The 22,255-nt window shown below is 40.3% G+C and overlaps 1 protein-coding gene across 4 annotated transcripts in view; it reads left to right on the top strand.

Moving 5' to 3' along the window:
* Positions 1–22,255, top strand: part of zfyve16 (zinc finger, FYVE domain containing 16) — an 85,832-nt gene that overhangs the window by 37,136 nt on the left and 26,441 nt on the right. For 3 of the 4 annotated variants that reach the window (XM_059969402.1, XM_059969400.1, XM_059969401.1), the window contains exons 6-9: positions 2,574–2,756; positions 17,659–17,816; positions 17,971–18,214; positions 21,595–21,720. In XM_059969402.1, coding sequence (XP_059825385.1) covers positions 2,574–2,756; positions 17,659–17,816; positions 17,971–18,214; positions 21,595–21,720 — 711 coding nt within the window. The remainder of the gene's footprint in view (positions 1–2,573; positions 2,757–17,658; positions 17,817–17,970; positions 18,215–21,594; positions 21,721–22,255) is intronic. The other variant, XM_059969403.1, reaches the window with a different exon arrangement.

Here is a 22,255-nt window from a genome sequence, read left to right as displayed (position 1 = left end):
TCATAGGCTCCCCACTATAGGAAACATCCTCTCCATTTCCACTTTGACTAGCTGTCAGTATTCAATAGGTCTCAGTTCTCCTAAACTCCACAAGTACAGCTCCAGACCCTTCAAGCAGTCCTCAAACGCTGATCCTTTCATTTCAAGAATCATTCTCGTGAATCTGTACACTGTCCAATTCTAGCACATCTTTTCTTAGATAAGGAGCCCAAAACTGCTCACAATATTCCGAGAGTGGTCTGACCAATGCCTTATAAAACCACCTTGCTTTTATATTCTAGTCCTCTGAAATAAGTGTAACATTGCACTTGCCTGCAAGTTAGCCTTTAGGGAACCCTGAATGATGACTCCTAAGTCCCTTCGTGCCTCTGATTTTTGAATTTTTTCTTCGTTTAGGAAATAGTCTGTGTTATTCCTTCTATTGAAGTGCATGATCATACATTTCCCTACACTATATTTCATCTGCTCCTTCTTTGCCTATTTTCTTAATCTGCCTTAAGTCCTTCACAGATCCTCGTGGAACATCACTAGTCACTGACAGCCAACCACAGGTCCCCTTTATTCCCACTCTTTGCCCCCTGCCAGTCAACCGATCTGACCATGCTAGAATCATTCCTGTAATTATCTTGTTAAGCAGCACCTTGTCAAAGGCATTCTGAAAATTGAAGTAAATAACATCCACTGACTCTCCTTTGTCTATTTTGCTTGTTATTTCCTCAAATAATTCCAATAGATTTTTCAGGCAAGATTTGTCCTGAAGGAAGCCATATTGATTTTAGCCTATTTTATCATATGCCTCCAAGTATCCTGAAACTTCATCCTTAATATTGGATTCCAATATCTGAGGTTAGACTACCTAGCCTTTAATTTCCTTTCTTCTGCTTCCCTTCTTAAAGAGTGGAGTAACATTTGCCATTTTTTAGTCCTCCGGAACCATTCCAGAATCTAGTGATTCTTTGAAGATCACAACAAATGCCCCCATGATCTCTTCAGCTACCTTTTTCAGAATTCTGAGTTGTAGTCTATCTAGTCCAGGTGACTTATCGATCATCAGACCTTCCAATGTTTACTTGGCCAGAGTGTTACCATATCAGTGTTACTATTTAGTTTCGGCTTTAAAGTAATGACTTGCCTAAAATATGTCATTTTAAATGCATTTATTTAAATGACTGTCATTATTAACAAGAATTATATGCATAATCAAAGAATTTGCATTGTCAAGTGTTGACTACACTTACAGAACTGTTGAAGCTTGGTAAATACTTGCAACATAAAAAAGTGATTCTAAATTATTCCATCATTAAAAATTGAATTAAGCTTTCAATCCTATGCTCTCAATGATGTAGAAATCATAAATGGATTGCACTGTGGTATGTTAGGTTTGACTCCAAGCACAAATTATAAACAATATTTTTTAAGTGTATGTTATCAAAATGGCTGCTTTTTACACTGATTTGTATTAGGTAACTGGCAAAGACTAATAAATTCAGGATGTTTATTTCTTGTTCTATTGTATAATGGCTTAACATGAAAATTTAACCTATGTTTATTCTACATCTGCACTGTTAGCTGATACAAATTGGAATGGCATTTGGCTCAATGCCATTGCCCCTTGATGTTGTCTAGGAGAAATAATTACTCATCTGTTCAATGATGGCTATGATTAACAAAATGTTGGAAGCACTCAATTGGTCAGACAATGCCTGTGAAGACATATTATTCGGTAGGGGCAGATGCTTTAGGATCAATAATCTTTTATCAGACCAAGGCAGTGACAGTGGAAAAACCTTCCCATGATTTGAACAGCCATTAGCCTCTCCTTCTCCTGGAGCTGTGTTCCATCGTTGAGCCCATTTTCATGGAAGACAGAGGAAGAAATGGAAAAAAAAAACATGACAATCAGTCATGAAGTTAGTTCACCATTTTCCCCTTATTCCTTGAGGAAAAAAATACAGAAAATGGGCTTCATAAGTTTTATAAATCTTGGTAAGCTCTGCTCTCCACATTTCCTTCATTGCTTTGCAGAGAAAAATCTGTGCAATATGTTTGAATGTGATATATTCAGTTCTGTATATGAAAATGAAGAGTTACCAAGGACCACACAGTGATAGATAATAAAAGTACACAAGGTAAATTAAAATTATGATTATTATAGCTTAACTATATCAGCTAGATGGACAAATCTAATCACAAATCTTGCAAACTATGACATGGGATACTACTCTTGGTCTAAGTTTTCACTTTCAAGTAACAGTTTACAAATCCTTTATCCAAATAATTCTCAATTCAGTTTGATGTTATTGATATAGATTTAAATTTTTGTATGAAGTTTATATTTTAGTTGGAAGGAAGCAATGCAATAAGACGTCTAAAGGGTGTATTTTCCTTTTGGCACAAGTTCTGAATACTAGACTTGTATGATGGGATTGTGCTTCAACTAACATGAACAACTTTTCAGAACATTTCACTTAGTAATTTTGTGAAGAGTTCAGACCAGCTACTTTTCACTATCTTGGTACATGTAACGATAATAAACCAATGCCAATACCAATAAACTATTTGGTCTTTTGCAGCTCACGCATTTAAGACAATGATGAGTCCAACTGGTCCAAGCCCTAACCCTAATATTCCATCAGAATACTGTTCCACTGTTCCACCTCTACAACAAGCTCAGGCATCTGGCACCCTCAACTCCCCTCCCCCCACTGTCATGGTACCTGTTTCGGTACTAAAACACCCGAGAGACGAAAGCTCAGGTATTTCTTTTGGTTTTATTTGATTTTACTTTGTTCATCTCGTAAAAACAAATATATGAAAATTTGTGTTCTATTAAAAGAAATTCAGGTTTTAATTTCATAGTACCATTGACATCTTCATTGAGTTTTATACAGAAATATTGTATTTACTTTAGTGGTTATTTACATGTTGGTACGGAATCACAGAACAACTTATTTTCTTCATTGTCAGCTAAAGTACTTCCACAGTCAGCGAGATTCAGAATAAATGAATCCCTAATCTAACAGATGTTGTTCAGCTCTGGCCTTTTGTTTCACCAATGCACATATGTAAGGTTCACTCTTTGATTCTTCTCATGTCCTTGGGTTGTTCTCATTATCTTTGGATTCATGCCTTCTGGATTGTGTACTGAGCCAGTTGAATACATTATTGCTGGGATGCTTGGTGTCAAGAAAGGTGGCACAAGAGCGTAGTGGTTATCCCAACAGTTTACAATACAGGTGTTCAATTCCCAGCCCTGCCTGGAAGGAGTTTGTACGTTCTCCCTGTGACTGCATCAGTTTCCTCCGGGTGCTCTGGTTTCCTTCCACCGTCCAAAGACGTACTGGTTTGTAGGTTAATTGATGATTATAAATTGTGCCATGATTAGACTAGGATAGTTGGGTGGTATGGCTTGAAGGGTAAGAAAGGCCTATTCTGTGCTGTATCTCAATGAATTAATAAAGTCTTGATTCAGCTAATCTGATTTAGATTTGAATCCAGTTTTGAAAGGATAACTTTCACAATGGCAGCCATGAGGTATGACGTCCAGTAGAGGCGTAAAGTAATGAACGTCAAGGAGAGCTAGAGTGCTATACCTGCTTGATGTTGTAAAGCACGATGTAAGTTATACAAATGTTCTGCTCTGTACCATGACTACATAACTTAGAATTGTAGATATATCTGGTTTATGCACATAATGATAGTTTCTGCTATTCCAAGAAAAATAATTGAAAATTAAGCTTCATTAGTAAAGCTGATCAACACCTCCAGCCAACACACGCAAAACACTGGAGGAACTCAGGAGGCTAGGCAGTATCTATGGAAAAGAGTAAACAATTGATGTTTCGGGCCTAGACCCGAAACATCAAGTAAGAAGTAAGAGTAAGAAGGTGGGGGAGGGGACAAAGAAGTACAAGGTGGTACTTCCTGCCATCTCCCCACCTTCTTACTCTGATTTCCCATTTTTCTTTTCCAGCCCTGATGACGGGTCTTGGCCCAAAACATTGACTGTACTCTGTTTCATAGATACTGTCTGGCCTGCTGAGTTTCTCCAGCATTCTGTGTGTGTTGCTTGGATTCCCAGCATCTGCAGACTTTCTCGAGTTTGTAATACCTTCAGCCACTAACCCACACTCCGCACTGTCAATCACCACTACTTTACCATTTCCTGTCAGTCACCTTGTATACAGATGCACCTGTGCCTAGTGCCACTTTATGAATATACAGTCAGTCTATGTAATGATCTATCTTCTGCATTTATATTTATTGTATCTTTTATTATTATTGTGTTCTTTATCTTTTTTTGTGCTGCATCAGATCCAGGTAACAATTATTTCATTCTCTTTTACATTTGTGTAATGGAAATGACATTAAACAATCTTAAATATATTTTCTGTCCCAGTATCTCCCTTCCTAATAAACATCTGCCCAGTATATTCCTCAGTATGATTGCAGGTCCTCTGTATACAGCTTACCAAGAACTTTCAGAATAAAGAGAGGAAATATTAATATTTTTGTTAAGGTTAGAATTGCTGACTTTTTCTAAACCTTACTTTTATTATCCTTAATTATTTGGATGGAGGTGTGGAGTTATTGACGCTACTGTGTATATTTGATATAATGCAATGGCCCATGTTGGTTAGGTTTTTTCTTTTTTTGTGGGGGGGGGGTTCTTATTTCTCCATTTTTTGTAACTACTATGAATTTGGGAGGTATTATATATGGATTATCATCTATGTATATTTATACCTTAACCTATTATGTACTCTCAAGCTTTTTGTATTCGTGTTTCATTTACGTTTGTTTAAAATTAATAAAAAGATTTAAAAAGAAAGAAAGGTTAGAATTGGATTTCTTGAATAGCTGCTTATTACACCAACAGCTATTGGTGTGTTGAAAGCTTGTACATTGAAAGGTGAAGCTATTTCATTTTATGTTTTTATTTAGAGATACAGCGGGGAACAGGCCTTTCCAGCCCGATGAGCCGTGCTGCCCAGCAACCCACCTATTTAACCCTAACCTAAACACAGGACAATTTACAATGACCAATTAACCTACTCACCGGTATGTCTTTGGACTGTGGGAGGAAACCCACACAGTCACAGGGAGAATGTACAAACTCCTTACAGACGCCACCAGAGTTGAACTCTGAACTCAGAACTGTGCTCGAGCTCGAGCTCCTTCTCCCCATAACTTTGATGCCCTGACTACTCAGATACCTATCAATCTCTGCCTTAAATACACCCAATGATTTGGCTTCCACTGAAGCCCGTGGCAACAAATTCCATAGATTCACCACACTCTGGCTAAAATTTTTTTTTCGCATCTCTGTTCTGAATGGGCGCCCTGCAATCCTCAAGTCATGTCCTCTCGTACTAGACTCCCCCACCATGGGAAACAACTTTGCCACATCCACTCTGTCCATGCCTTTCAACATTTGAAATGGTTCTATGAGGTCCTCCCTCATTCTTCTAAGCTCCAAGGAGTACAGTCCAAGAGCGGTCAAATGTTCCTCATATGTTAACCTTCTCATTCTCGGAATCATTCTAGTGAATCTTCTGTGAACCCTCTCCAATGTCAGCACATCCTTTCTTAAATAAGGAGCCCAGAACTGCACACAGTATTCCAAGTGAGGTCTTACCAGTGCCTTATAGAGCCTCAACATCACATCCCTGCTCCTATACTCTATTTCTCTAGAAATGAATGCCAACATTGCATTCGCCTTCTTCACCACCGACTCAACCTGGAGGTTAACCTTAAGGGTATCCTGCACGAGGACCCCCAAGTCCCGTTGCATCTCAGAACTTTGAATTCTCTCCCCATTTAAATAATAGTCTGCCCGTTTATTTCTTCTACCAAAGTGCATGACCGTTCACTTTCAGACATTGTAATTCATTTGCCACTTCTTTGCCTATTCCCCCAGTCTATCCAAGTCTCTCTGCAGACTCTCTGTTTCCTCAGCACTACCGGCACCTCCATCTATCTTTGTATCAGAGCTTCATCTGACCAGGAAATGCAGTATAATTCAGTCAGCTTTAATATAAGGTATTAGAAGAATGAACTCTTATTGTAGTGCGGTGACTTTTTCTGCTTCTTTCATCAGCCATCCTGTGGCCTGGGTTAAATTGTCATTTACAAGTAGTCTTGTGCTTTAGGCTGATGTGCATTTGGGATTGGGTTTAGTAGGTGTTTAGTAATAACCAAAAAAGCAGGTGATTTTGATCACGTTTAGCTTTGCTGCTTGTGAAGGTCAATATCTAAATTACTGTCACAGTCATACAACACAAATGGCCCTTCTCCTCCCACCCCCCCCCCCCCGAGGTTGTGCCAACTATCAGGCACCCACTTATACTGATCCTACAAGATCCCATTTTACTGTCTCTACATTCCCATTTACACCCCAAAGATTAAAGAACTCATCAACAAACGTGCAGCCAATTGAACTACCAACCTGCATTTCTTTGGCATGTGGAGGGAAATCGGAGCACTCGAGGGAGATTCACGTGTGAGTCTTCAGACAGATTGGCCCAGAAGTCAGGATTTAACTCCTTTGGGAAACAGCAGCTTCACTGGCCATGCCACTGAGTTGGCAAACTTTTTTAAAAATTTACTTTCACTGGTATTCTTTGCCTCTAGAAGTATTTTCTATGTTGGTTTTTCATTCGACCTATTTTCATTCAAAGGCAGCGTAGTCTAATAGTGTCTAGCTGAGGCAGAATGTTGGCATAGAACAGTGCAGCGCTGTTTGTGCCCTTCAGCCCATGATGTTATGTCAACCTTTATAAATCTACTCCACAATCAGTATAACTCTTCCCTCTAACATAGCCCACAACCCTTCATTTTCCTTTCACCTGTGTACCCATCCAAGAGTTTCTTGGATGTTCCTATTGTATCAGCCTCTACCAGCACCCCCGGCAGTACGCTCCAGGCACCCACCATTCTCAGAGTTAAAGAGCCTGCCTTTGACACCTCCCCTCAACTTTCCTCCACTTACCTTAAACGGATGTCCTTGTCAGGAGACACAATGTAGAAGCACTTCATCAAGGTTTACTGTATAGTGGTTATCAACTACTGCTGATACTATTTAATCAATGGGCATCACTAACCTAAAGACACAAGAATCTAACTTTTCCTGGTTGCTTTTCTGCTGAGTCGGTAAAGGCAAGATACCAAGCCTGGAATTTCAGTGTGAATTCTACTTCTTTCCTTTAATCTGATTAGTTAAAGTTCTCAGTGGACCAAGTTAGAAGATTGAGAGCTCAAGTTGTTTATACTTCAGTACATTAGTTTCACTGCTTTGGAGTGTGATTATCATTATGGTATCAAACTATATTTGAGATAAGAGTGAGTGTTCAAATCTCAATAATAGCAAGAGGTTTTAAAAGAGGAAATAGTTGAGAGCACTTGAGAGCAGAATAACTGAACAAGTTGGTTAAGAAATCCAGACAAAATGCTGGTGGAACACAGCAGGCCAGGCAGCACCTATAGTGAGAAGCGCTGTCGATGTTTCGGGCCGAGACTCAGCTCGGCCCGAAACATCGACAGCGCTTCTCACTATAGGTGCTGCCTAGCCTGCTGTGTTCCACCAGCATTTTGTGTGTGTGTTGTTGTTTGAATTTCCAGCATCTGCAGATTTCCTCGCGTTTGCTCTAAGAAATCCAGAATGCTTTGCTAACTTTCTTGGAAAGCTTGGATAATTGATGCACAGAAAGTATCTCTTTAACAGTATTTGGTTTATAGAGTCTGGATTACACTAAAAACTGATAACCTGGGCATCAGGAACATAATTCAATTTTAATACTTGTTTTTTTTAAGTTGGTTTTCCCCTACAAAGTTATGGCATTTTACTGATGGATTATAAGTCACACACATGTTGTACCCATTGCAAAGCCGAGTTGTGTACTTTCTGTAACTCATCACATTAACTCCAACTTGTGACGTAGTGGTTCCCTGTTTGACAGCAGTTTGTAAATTTGCGGTATTGATGTGCAATTTCCTTAATCTTGCTGCAGGTGTCGTAGTGCTGACGGATATCACTAAGATATAAACAAATTCTTGAACGGAGCAATAAAGCTACAACAGCATTTAAGGTTGCGATTTCATAATGAATATGAACATTAAAGTTTTATTTTGATATGGAACCATGCATCAATTAACTTCAATTAAATCTCAAAGAAGATGCACTATCCGCACCACAAAATTGAATAGTTAGGCTCTTTGTAGTAGGTTAAATGTAATTATCTTGTGTTCTTTGGGTGTGGGCAAAATTTATTTTCGAAGTATTTTTCAAGGAGATGTTAAGAACATCTTTGAATATTAAGCTCTGTATACCTGATGCATCTGTGATGCTGCTCCGAGTGCTTGTTTTCCCGAGTCTGACTGTGAATAAATGAATGAATGGGCTTGTCCTTTGCAGCTGACTGAGCCTTATTAGTCACAATACTGTATGTGTGTTTATGGGGGTAGTATTGGTTGTACCTCTCCAATGCCTTGAGATGACTGTGTGAGTAATAAGTTTCTCAGAAACATTTAGAATGGCAGGAACCACTGCTATACAGTAGATTGTGAACTTTCTACTTGGTTCAAGGTCTTAATCTTAAAATATGCAGTGTTCCAAATCGCCAAAGATTGTTGCCGCATGGTGAAGACAGTGCAGGACTTCATTAAGGATGGTTTTGCCTTTGGCTTCAACATATATAAAGCCATCTGTGTTTCCCACCTCTCATCATGGACCTTTATTGGGCTCAGTGCTCTGTTGTACATAGCATCTTTTCTTATATAAATCACCCCTCAATCTTCCAACAGCCATCTTCAGCAATTTGTGATAGGAGCACGCTCTCATCCCAGGAATTAGCTAAGTGAATCTCTTCCAGAATGTCTCCAATGCTTGTATCCATTTTTAAATAAGGCCATATCTGTACACGGTACTCTTCATGCAGCACCCGTACATTTGTAGCAATTAGTCTATTTAGTGTTATAAAAACCAATATATTATTTGCCTTCCTTGCTGCACTTGCTTGCTAACCTTTTGCAATTCACACACGGATCACACAAATCCCTGTTTGCTCTTCTATGATCTCTCATATAAATAAAAGTCTGCCTCATGCACTTACTGAAGTGTATAACTTCCAACATTCTCACATTAAACTCCATTTGACAGGTTTTAGCTCACTCACTCACTAAACCTTTATCTTGCTGTAAGGTATAAATGCTGATTGTAGCATGCCCTACTGCTCCCATCCCTGGCACCGACACCCCTGAATTCCGTACACGATGCCTCCTCTTTCAAATAGCTCAAATAAGAGGTTCAGTAACTGATGTCTGAGTCACTCTACTGGCAGATGTCTCAGCTTGATAAAGACCAATTTATTACAATGATACCTTCATGATAACTGGTCTTTAATCCATGTTTCAGGCTTTCCCCAAATACCCTGAGCTCTTGTATAACAGCTCTGTTAAAGTGGTGGCATGGTAACATAACAGTTACTGCAACACTTAACAGCGCCAGCAGTAAGATTGAGGTGAGATCTCCACCGTTGTAAGGGATTTGTACATTCTTGCTGTGACTATGTGCATTTTCTCCATGTGCTTCAGTTTCTTCCCATATTCCAAAGACCTATGGTTAGGGTTAGGCATCAGAAGTGTGGCAGCCCAGCGCAATCCTCGCTGGTTTGATTTAAAACAAATGATACATTTCACTGTATGTTTCAATGTACATGAGACAAGTAATGCTAATCTTTGTGCTATTTTGCCTTTTCTACAGCAGAAGCATAAGTTACCCATTGTTACAGGTATCCCTCGCTTTTCAAAAGTTCACTTTACACCACTTCGCTTTTACGAAAGACCTCTATTAGTACCTGTTTTCGCTAACCGAAAGATATCCGGAGGATTTTCGCTTTTACGAAAAAAGGCAAAAAGCAAAAATAGCATTCAGCGTTTCTTTTGCAGCAAGCTGTTATAGAGGCAGCACGCACTCCGAGCAGCGAGAGTGGTGCCGCCAAGCTTCTTCCCCGGGAACTACACTCAGCATCAAGCTGCCATAGCTTTGAACTTGCTTGAGTGGATTGATGGTCGTACAAAGCGTGGTGTTCCCTTAAGTTATCTTATACTTAAGGAGAAATCAGTCAGTGTTTTTAACAAGCTGAAACAGAAAGCAATGTTTGATGGTGGTGAAAGTGTTGTGAAAGTGGAATTTAAAGGTAGTTATTTTACTATATGTGGGTGTTATTTTAGGTTTTGTATGTTATTTGGTATGATTTAGTAGGTTATTTTTTGGGTCTGGGAACGCTCAAAATTTTTTCCCATATAAATTAATGGTAATTGCTTCTTCACTTTACAATGTTTCAGCTTACAGATGGTTTCATAGGAACACTCTACTTTCGGATAGTGGGGGGAAATCTGTATATCCCACTCGTTTGGAGACAAGTCACAATGGTGGGGTGCATCACAGCCCAGCTTCGTGTCTTCCTGTGATTATCTATGCATGCATGTTCCTAAAGGAACCACTGAATCAGAATAGAGAGCAGGAATCTGCACACTCCTTTGTGTCTCAGCTTGGATCAGATGGACTGAGTCCAGAAGTAGAACTTAATTCGGATGCTAGAAAAGAGTTTAAGTAATGCTATAGAGAAAAGAAGTGAAATCTTCTGGAGAGCACATTATCTAAGATGCAATCACCCAGAAAGTCACTTTGGGAGGCCTTAAAATGATAAGACCATAAGATGCAGGAGTGGAATTAGGCCATTTAGCCCTTCTAGTTTATTCCATTATGGCTTATTTATTATCCCTCTAAGCCCCATTCTCTTGCCTTGTCCCCATAACCTTTGACACCCTTACTAATTTGTACTTATGCCAGAATTTTTGTAGTTTCCAAATGAACTTGTATCCTTCTTGGTCTTCAAGTACTGAAATGAGTGACAGAGGATTGTGTCTTCATATGGATACCTGATGTTCATATAGACTCATGGATAATTTTCTCCTCATCTATCCTTCATGGTGTTCGGGGCATTGGATTTGGTATATTACATCTGTTCTCCAAGTGGTTTGTTGGATTTTTGGGTCTCAAAATGAGTGTTCTGATGGTTGTGCTGGGTTTGTCTGCTACCATTATTTCACGCAGTTGGAGCAGTCTTGCTGTCATTTCAAAAATATTCCCTTTATATATGGTAGCGTTGTTCTCTTCCTTGTCTGTTCAGTAAAATGGGTGTTCCTCTATTCTGAGGCTAACATTGCATTTGCCTTCCTTACCACCAATTCAACCTGAAAGTTAACCTTCAGAGAATCCTGCACAAAGTCTTCGAAGTCCTGTTGCATCTCTGATTTCTGAATTTTCTCTCTGTTTTGAAAGTAGTCTATGCTTTTATTCTTTCTACCAAAGTGCATGACCATGTACTTCCTACACTATATTCGATCTGACATTTCTTTACTCATTCTCCTAATCTGACTTGGTCTTTATGCACACTCCCTACTTCCGCAAAACTACCTGCTACTGCACCAGTCTTTGTATTTCCGCAAACTTGACCACAAAGCCAACAATTCCATCATCCAAATCATTAACCAAAACAAGTGCTCTGATCCTGTGCAGTGGCTTCTCCATACCAAATAGTGATGCAACCAGTTAGAATGCTCTCCATGGTGCATCTGTAGAAGTTTGCTAGAGCCTTTGGTGATATACAAAGTCTCCTCAAGCTCCTGATGAAATATAGCCTCTGTCATGCCTTCTTTGTAATTGCATCAATATGTTGGACCCAGGATAATTCCTTATAGATGTTGACACACAGAAACTTGAAATGCTCACTCTTTCTTCTGCTGATCCAGGACTGGTGTGTGTTTCCTTAACTTCCTCTTCCTGAAGTCCACAATCAATACATTGGTCTTAAGTTCAAGGTTGTTGTTACAACATTACTCAACCGGCTTATCTGTCGCACTCCTATACATTTTCTTGTCACCATCTGAAATTTTCCCAACAATTGTTGTGTCCTTGACAAATTTATAGATGGTGCTTGAGCTGCACCTAACCATATAGTTGTGGGTGTAGAGAGAGTAGAGTAGTGGCCTGAGCATGCATTGTTGATTGTCAGCAAGGAGATGTTATTTCTGATCTGCACTGACTCTGGTCTTCCAATGAAGAAGTCAAGGATCCATTTGCAGAGAGAGGCACAGAGGCCCAGGTTTTGGAACCCGTTATTAGTACTGAGGGTATGATGCTGTTGAACGTTGCGTTGTAATCAACAAAGAACAGCCTGATGTTGGTATTGCTGTTGTCCAGGTGATCCAAGGCCGAGTGGAGAACCAATGAGATTACATCCGCTGTATACCTATTCTGGCAATAGACAAATTGCAGCGGGTTCAGCTCCTTGCCTAGGCAGAAGTTGATTCTGCCCATGATCAACCTTGTAAGAAATAATGACCTGCAAACCCTGCAAGGGCTGGCATGCATCTGATTCCACCTCTGATTTCAATCAGAATTTTTTTTTGCTCTTAAAATAACCTTCTGTAGGTCATACCTGGACTTCTTGCATAGTTATAGATAATCAAATTCAAATTTAATTATCATTTAACCATAAATGAATACAGCCATATGAAACAGCGTTCCTCTGGGGCCAAGGTGCAAAACTTACACAGCACATTCAAAACAGCGAGCATTGAACTGCTGCTGCTAAGTTAACAAATTTCATGTCACATGCCGGTGATGATAAACCTGATTCTGATATATATATATTTGGCTAGCTCCCAACCGAGCATGGACGTCATGTTATACTACCTCTGCTGCAGTCCTCTCCTGGACTGCAACAGCAGACGCGCCTGCAACTTGAGGCCTAGTCCTTGCTACAGTTGAGGCCACGTAGTTCCCCTGCTGTCTGTCGCACCACCAAACAAAGGAAATAGGCCTGCAGCATCTTTTATTATCATTATCCAACAGGATCTTGCATTCGCCAGAGAAACATTCAAGATAATCATCTACAGTTACATTGCACGCAGCCTATGCACAGCAACTCCTGTGTCTTCAATATCTTCCTGCAACAGGCAGCAATATGGTCTGCACCCAGTCCAGCTCCTCTGACACCCATTCCAGGTACTTCAATCATCAAACAGACACTGATGGGGTAGACTTGCAGTACGCAAAGTTCTTGGAGACCAGTATGGTCTTGCAATTATAAAAATGACGTTTAACAAAGATAAAAACACCTTTGATTGGCCCCCAAGAGGCCGCTGCTGGAAGTTAATGCTGCAGATCAAGCCCTCAGGAGACTGCAAATCGCCTGGTTCATCCACGGCTTCTGGTTTGGGTACGTCTAGTACGGGGGTCGGCAACCTGCGGCTCCCGAGCCATTTGTGGCTCTTTCACCTCTGTGCTGCGGCTCCCTGTGGCTTTGGGAAATAATTGGTCAGTATTTAATTAAAATGTATTTTATGTTAGTTTGTTAGCTTTTGAAATGTAATTCTAAATTTGAAGATTATGGTGATCTTGTACAATCTAAGTGTGGCGACACATTTCCTGGCACATCCGAAACGGCTCACAATTAGCCAGCATTCCGGCTAAGGGAGATAGCCTACGGGGGTTTGTGAGTACGCGTCTTTTGCAGCATCTGCGTCCATGGGGGCTGGGTTGAGGGAGGCTTAAAAGCAAGGCTGTTTAGTTCGAATAAAGCTATCTTTGACTGCAGTTTACTGACACCGCTACAACGTGTTTTTATCGCTGGCTGTCCAGACGGAAGGTGCTGAAACGCTTTGTCGCGTGTCTGGAAGAAGTGAAAACTTTCCTGGGCAGCAAAGGGCTCACCTTTCCTGAGCTGGAACAGCCAGAGTGGCTGGAAAAGCTACACTTCATGGTAGACATGACAGCGCACCTGAACACGCTGAACACAGCTCTTCAGGGGAAAGGACGCACAGCCCTGCACGTGTTGGAGGATATTTTGGCATTCGAGCGCAAGTTGACAGTGCTTGCCAGAGATTTACAGAAAGGCACTTTGTCTCACTTCCCCAATTTGAGAGAGTTCAAACAAGGTCACGACATGATAAATTCGGAGTATTTACATTCTGCAATCATCGCAATGCAAACATCGTTTGGGAAACGCTTCTGTGAGTTCAGAGAGGAAAAAAACACATTATCCTTCCCGGTCACTCCCTTAAGCATCGATCCTTCCCTACTGAATACGACTGCATTGGCAGGTGTGAGTCAACCTGATCTTGAGATGGAACTGGCCGACATAGCCGACAAAGACATATGGGTGTCCAAGTTTAGACGCTTGACAGCAGACCTTGAAGATGTTGCCCGTCAGAAGGCCGTTCTTGCTCAGAAACACAAATGGAGTGATATTGAAAACCTTCCAAAACCGGACAAACTTGTGTTCGAAACATGGAATGCTATGCCCGACATTTATGTAAACATTAAAAAGTATGCGCTTTGAGTCCTGTCGATCTTTGGATCCACATATGTAAGTGAGCAGGTGTTCTCCAACATGAACTTTATTAAAAACAAACATCGCGCACGCCTCACAGATGACAGCTTGCGATCCTGTGTAAAGATGAAGGTGACGTCATACAGCCCTGATGTGCAGACGCTGTGCGCTGAGGTCCAGGAGCAGAAATCCCATTAACCAAGTATGATAAATATTTTAATTGCCTATTATTTTATGTATATTCATATTTTTTCATTGTTCAGTGAAATAGTCCTTTTATTTTTCAGGCTGACAGCTGGCTGATGTTATTTTTGGTTTGCTGCTGGCGGAAAATTTAAGTTCGGCGTTTTTCATAAATACAAGAAGGACTCAAATAGACATTGAGTATTTTACTTAAAAGTAACTTTCAACCCAACGTCTTTTTTTCGGAGTTCAAAATGTTTTTGTTGCATGCAGAAATGTAATTTCGTTTTCTCTGCAGGAGTTCATCAATTTCATAAATGCAACACATTATAGTTTGTTTATACATAGCATAAAGGCAAAAAAAACGTTGTATGCAGTGTTATTTCATTTTAAATGTCAAACGGGTTTTGCGGCTCCCAGTGTTTTCTTTTCTGTGGGAAACAGGTCCAAGTGGCTCAGTGGTAAAGGTTGCTGACCCCTGGTCTAGTATATTCTCAAAGGCACACACTCATCCACATAGGTGTTGATGAAGTCAGTGACAACTGTGGCATATTCATTCAGATCTGAAGATAAATCCCTGAATATTGTCCATCCACCGACTTAAAGCACTGACTGTAAGTGCTCCTCCGTCTCCCTTGACCATACCTTCTTGGTCCTCACTGTTGATGCTATGGTCTTTAGTCTCTGCTTATATGCCGGGAGGAGGTACAGCCAGGTGATTGGACTTTCTAAAGTACAGGTGTGAGATGGCATGGTAAATGTTCTTGATAGTGGTATAACTACTGTACCACTATCAAGTATGTTGGTGCGTCTGGCTCCGCAGGTGATAGGTTAGTGGTAGTTGTTCAGAGACTTCTTCTAGTTGGCCTGGTTGAAAACTCCTGCATTGATTAGGAAGGATTAGCGCGTGTTGCTTCATGACTGCTGAGCATGGTTATCAGGTCCTCTAGTGCCTGACTTATGTTGGCCGGAGGTGGAATGTACACCAGGATGACAGTGGAAAAAGTCCTTAGACAAAATGATGGCACTGGATGTTCCAGGCTGGGTGAGTAGGATTGAGGCAGCTTCCGTCTGTGCACCATGATGAGTTAAGCATGAAACATACTCCACCTCTAACTTTAAAAGAATCAACTGTCATGTCTTTTTGGTGGCTGTTGAAACCTTTGGGCTGCAGCGCTGCATCCAGTGTGGCAGGGTTTAAGCATGTTTTTGTGAGGCAAAGTATACAGCAGTCTGTGATGTCCCTTTGATACTGAGATTTTGCTGTGAGGTTTTCAGATATATTTTCAAGAGTCTACATTTGCCAGCAGTATCATCTGAAGTTGGGATTCTAAAGCCTTTGTGTTTCAGTCATACATGCAGACTGGCCAGCTTTCTAATCCTCTGTTTTCTTAAAGGGGAAGTACTCTTGCGATATGAGTCTGCCATCTAGGGTGCACCAGTTTTGAGGATTAATTAATCTGCTTACTGCAGCTTATAGCTGTGACTGTGAATTTCAGTGCAGTAGTCCTAAATGAGAATATTTGATGATTTCTGTCGTAGTTGCACACAAAACATTACCACTTATCAGTGCACCCCTGCATTCCCACTCTTTGCCTCCTGCCAATCAGCCAATCTTCTATCCATGTTAGTTATCTTCCCTTTAATACCATAGACTCTTGTTAATCAGCCACTTATTTGGCACATTATCAAAGGCCTGAAAATCCAAGTAAATGTCATCCACTGACTGTCCTTTATCTATCATTTGGCACCTAGGAGGCATGTTACAATCTGGGTGTCTCTTTCACATCCACAGAATCTCCTATTTGCTCCTTTAACTATGGAATCTTCTATCAGTACTGTACTCCTCTTCTCCCCCTTTCTCTTCTGAGATACAGAGCCAGACTCCGTGCCAGAGGCTTGGTCGCTGCAGCTTTCCCCGATAGGTCATTTCCCCACCCCTCACCAGAATCCCGAGCAGTTTACTTAACATTGAGGAGAACTCTTATGTTGTGCACTAATTGCCTATTTCTCTAGTTTTGCTAATTGTGTGACTAATGAAATGTTTTGCATTTTGACGTAAATGAAGAACTTGTATATAATTATTTCATAATGAAACTGTTGGCATTTAAGGAACCAACACATGTAAATTTTCTTGTACTTTAGAAGTTGTATTTTTAATGCATAATATTTGTCAGTGATATGCTTAATATTTTAAGGTGTATGATTGTATCTGATACTAATGTACTTGGATGTGATCCTGAGTGGATAAAACATGGAATTATTAGAATTTACAGACAAGAAATAGGCCATTTGACCCAACCAGTATGTGCTGTTGTTAATAGTCAGAACTGTTAATATTTTTTATTCTATTAGTATAACCTTTTATTTCCTTCTTTGTACCTTTGTCTCAAGTAGTGCCCATGGGGCTGAATTTGCATTCTTCCCATGCTTGGTAGAGATTCCTTTCAGCTTCCGATTTTTATTTTGGTCACTATCATATCAGTGGTCTCTGGTTTTCCTCTTCTGGGAAACATCTTTTCTGTTTCTTCTCTTTGAAGGTTTTTCATAATTTAAAGCCCTTCTGTTGGGTCACCTTGAAGATAAGAAATGAAAATGTATAATCCTTTCCTGACAGTGTAACTTGCCAGTTCTGGTGTGATACAAATAATTTGCATCCTCTCCAGTGCCTTTTGATCTTTTTATCAGGTTAACTGATATTCCATGTGTGGTTTAAACCAATTCTCAAGCAAGAAAATTGTTACTTCACTGCGTATGCAAAGAAAGTTGTCTTTAATGAAATGTTTAAGGTGTGTACACAAACTATTTGAACATTTGTGGTGCTTAGATTATTAATTGCAGTTGGGTTTGTGTGTTTTACTGGATCTTTGAACACCGCAAATGAGTATAGTGTTGATAATTACGCTCGGTTTTGAACAATTCTATTTTGATATTTCTGGTTTTTTATGTTAAACTGTTTTTGATAGGTAAACCTGTTTAAATTGTGATTCCAAACCCAGAATTGAGGCAATAACCCTGATTTATTTGTGGCTCTGTGTGGTATGTATGAGCTCTAAGGGCTTTTCTTCTTCTACAGGCACCTTTCCCAGAGAGCACAGAAGGGTTTGGTTCGCAGATGGTATTCTGCCAAATGGAGAAGTGGCAGACTCAACAACAATGACGGCAAATCCACCGGTTGGCACTGGCACAGGAACAACAGAAGGTGTACCCAACATCCCTCAAGAGACAAAAATGGTATCATTGAATGCTGAGTTGTCTTCCCCTTAAACAGCAAACCTACATATTTGTGATGTATTATATTTAGATAGACTGAAGTGTATTTCCATTTAATTCTGGAGAGTCCTGAATCACTGTAAGTTCAATGTTTTGTTTTTCCTCCAATGTATAGCCTACATCACATGGGGCAGGAGATAAAGTACTTTCTGATTATACAAGTCAAGTTGATGCCTTGAAGACTGATTTGGCTGTAACAACAGGTTTAGCAAATGTTCATGGTGTCAAGGCTGACATTTCTCGAACAGACTATAGAGCACTGACTGCCATTGGGAAGTCTGTTCCAAAGGTTATGAGCCTCATTCCAGATAATGAGAATGGTCTTCCACCAGTTGTCGTAGCAACAGGAGAGAAAGAAGGTAATGCTCGATGTCTAAAATGCTTATTAACATTATTTCATACATTCCATTCAAATTATTCAGAAATAAAATCAGAGTTAACTGTTACATGTAAAATGCTGTTACTTTTACAAAATATGTACAATTTAAAATGCTGTGTTTCCCAAAGTATAATTGTACTTTTCTTTAAAATAACTTCGACATATTGGCTATTTATATGTTGGCATTTGTGGCAATCGTATCCATAGCAAAGTCAAATAGCAGTTAACTGAATATTTCTTAAAAACCAAATTTTAACTTTAAATGAATCTCAATTTTGAGCGATGTTTCTAACAATAGGGAGTAACATCAGACTAGAATCCTGTTACCTTTCATGTGCCCTGTGTTACTTCTGGGCAGGTCTTCATTCTCATTTTTGGGTAGTAAACCACTTCACATTGTAGTTTTGCTAGTCGATGCTTTTCATATAAATGGTTATTTGATGTTTATAAAAACCAACAACATTAGGTATATGGCATGTTTAATTCAACTGGCATATTTTGCTTGTATCTACTAATAGTGTGTCATGTATGGCCTCTTAATTCAAAGATAGAACTCTCATGTTTCTGATCATAAGGTTGGAAGGTCAGTCATGTTATCTGAAAATTAAGAGTGCAATCTGGATTGAAATAATAATGCATTAGTGAACATTGCAGTAGCATTTTATAGCTCTTATAGCTTTTTATTTTATAGCTTTTATAGCCGAACAGTAGCATGGATATTGGGTGCAAGTTGAATAGGGAGTTAACATTGGCATGTGGCAAAGGTAATGTTGCAGTAGTTATGGGGGATTGCAACATCCAGGTGAACTGGGAGAATCAGGTTGGTGCTGGACCCCAGGATAGGGAGTTTGTAGAGTGCCTACAGGATGCATTCTTGGAACAGCTTGTACGAGAGCCGACCAGGGACAAGGCTATTCTGGATTTAGTCTTGTGTAATGAACAGGATTTGATAAGTGATCTTGAAGTAAAGGAGCCATTAGGAGGTAGTGACCATAACATGGTAAGTTTTTATCTGCAATTTGAGAAGGATAAGGGCAGATCGGAGGTGTCAGTGTTGCAGTTGAACAGGGGAAACTATGGAGCCATGAGGGAGGAGCTGGCCAAAGTTAACTGGACGGATGTCCTAGCAGAAAAGACAGTGGAACAGCAGTGGCAGGTATTCTTGGGAATAATGCACAAGGTGCAAAATCAGTTAATCCCCTGGGGAAGGAAGGATTCAAAAGGGGGAAGGGGCCACAGTGGTTGACAAAGGAAGTCAGAGATTGCATAGCATTAAAAAAAAGGAAATATGACAGAGCTAAGGTGAGTGGGAGGACAGATGATTGGGAAATTTTTAAGGAACAACAGAACTTAACTAAAAAAGCAATACGGGGAGAAAAAATGAGGTACAAACGCAAGCTAGTCTTGAATATAAAAGAGGATAGCAAAAGATTTTTTAGGTGTGTGAAGAGAAAGAAGATAGTTAAGAACAATGTTGGGCCCGAAGAATGAATTGGGTGAAATTGTTATGGGAAACAGAGAAATGGCAGAATAATTTAATAAGTACTTTAGATCTGTCTTCACTAGGGAAGACACAAGCAATCTCCCAGATGTATGGATGGGCCAAGGACATAGGGTAACAAAGGAAATGAAACAAATTGACATTAGGAAGGAAACAGTGATGAGTAGACTGATGGGACTGAAGGCTGACAAATCCCCAGGTCCAGATGGTCTGCATCCTAGGGTACGAAAGGAGGTGGCCCTGGAAATTGCGGATGCATTGGTAATCATTTTCCAATGTTCCTTAGATTCAGGATCAGTTCCTGAGGATTGGAGAATGGCTAATGTTATCCCACTTTTTAAGAAAGGAGGGAGGGAGAAAACAGAACTATCATCCTGTCAGCCTAACATCAGTAGTGGGGAAGATGCTAGAGTCCATTATTAAAGATAGTGGCATATCTAGACAGCAGTGATAGGATTGGGCCACGCCAGCATGGATTTACCAAGGGCAAATCATGCTTGACTAATCTATTGGAGTTTTTTTGAGGATGTAACCAGGAAGTTAGACAAGGGAGATCCAGTTAGTGTACCTCAATTTTCAGAAGGCATTTGATAAGGTCCCACATAGGAGATTGGTGGGTAAAATCAGAGCTCATGGCATTGGGGGGAAGATATTGACATGGATAGAAAACTGGTTGGCAGATAGAAAGCAAAGGGTAACAGTGAATGGGTGTTTCTCGGAATGGCAGGTGGAGACTAGTGGGGTGCCACAGGGCTCGGTATTGGGACCACAGCTGTTTATGATTTACAACAACGATTTAGATGAAGGCATTGAGAATAACATCAGCAAGTTTGCTGATGTTACTAAGCTGGGTGGCAGTGTGACATGTGATGAGGATGTTAGAATTCAGGGTGACTTGGATAGGCTGAGTGAGTTGGCAGATGACGTTTAATGTGAATAAGTGTGAGGTTATCCACTTTGGGAGTAAGAACAGGAAGGCAGATTATTATCTGAACGGTGTAGAGTTAGGTAAGGGAGAAATACAAAGAGATCTAGGAGTCCTTGTTCATCAGTCACTGAAGGTGAATGAGCAAGTGCAGCAGGCAGTGAAGAAGGCTAATGGAATGTTGGCCTTTATTACAAAGGGAATTGAGTACAAGAGCAAGAAAATCCTTTTGCATTTGTACAGGGCCCTGGTGAGACTGCACCTGGAGTATTGTGTACAGTTTTGGTCACCAGGGTTAAGGAAGGACATCCTGGCTATAGAGGAAGTGCAGCGTAGATTCACGAGGTTAATTCCTGGGCTGTCTTACGCAGAGAGGTTAGAAAGACTGGGCTTGTACACACTGGAATTAAGGAGAATGAGAGGGGATCTGATTGCAACATATAAGATTATTAAGGGATTGGACAAGATAGAGGCAGGAAATATGTTCCAGATGCTGGGAGAGTCCAGTACCAGAGGGCATGGTTTGAGAATAAGGGGTAGGTCATTTAGGACAGAGTTAAGGAAAAACTTCTTCTCCCAGAGAGTTGTGGGGGTCTGGAATGCACTGCCTCGGAAGGCATTGGAGGCCAATTCTCTGGATGCTTTCAAGAAGGAGCTAGATAGGTATCTAATGGATAGGGATATGGGGACAATGCAGGAACTGGGTATTGATAGTAGATGATCAGCCATGATCTTAGAATGGTGATGCAGGTTCGAAGGGCTGAATGGTCTACCTCTGCACCTATTGTCTGTTGTCTCTTATATCATGGTTGACATGTGAAGGTTCTATGGCTGGATTTCTTAAAGATGATATTGATGGAGTGGTTATTCTGTAGAAATATCTTCAGTATTCACAATCACTCTTTGCTTTATTCCCTGTGCACTTACTGTGGAGGCCGAGCAGTGGTGGAGGAGCATCCAACTCAGAGCCAGGCATTGTTACGGCTGGAAGATGGAGGGGCAAATCCTTTGACCTTTGTGCTGAATGCCAATCTTATTGTAAACGTGAAATTTGTGAATTGTGAGTAGATCCACCAAATAACACAGTCTCTTTAAAACTGAGATTAAAAGATTAGTTATCTTCCTTTATTTGTGATATTGAAGTCATTTCCTTCTGCAGTTATATAGAAATTTAGATCTGTGGCCAGAATTTTGTTTTTAAATATTGTATTTTCATTCATTATGCTAATCTAGAGATTAGTTTTCCCAGATGATATTGTTTAAGGATCCTTTGCTTTTGCCACAAAGCAGCCACTCAGGTAATTAACTCTTTCAAGCACCTCAGTTAAAGTGGCCAGTATGGTTGGAAGTCAGTTTGGGATTAAAAGTTCAACACTTCTTTGTGAACACCATCTAGGATACACACAGGTTTCAGGTGTCAGGTTTCTACAGTTCCAGGTCAGTGACCTCTCCTCTGCACTAGAAAGATCAGTATGGAATACTAACTGTGGTCATCCATTTACACTTGTTGCCTTTTATTGGTTTTTCCTTTGCTGCAGTAAACAGAAACTACTTTTTAATTGAGCAGCGTGGCTCAAAGGGCCAGAAGGGTCTAC

This window comes from Hypanus sabinus, chromosome 5 (genome assembly GCF_030144855.1).
Source record: "Hypanus sabinus isolate sHypSab1 chromosome 5, sHypSab1.hap1, whole genome shotgun sequence".
In the NCBI taxonomy this organism is placed as follows: Eukaryota; Metazoa; Chordata; class Chondrichthyes; order Myliobatiformes; family Dasyatidae; genus Hypanus; species Hypanus sabinus.
Note: the sequence above shows the minus strand (reverse complement) of the source record. Positions and strands in the feature narration are given on the sequence as shown.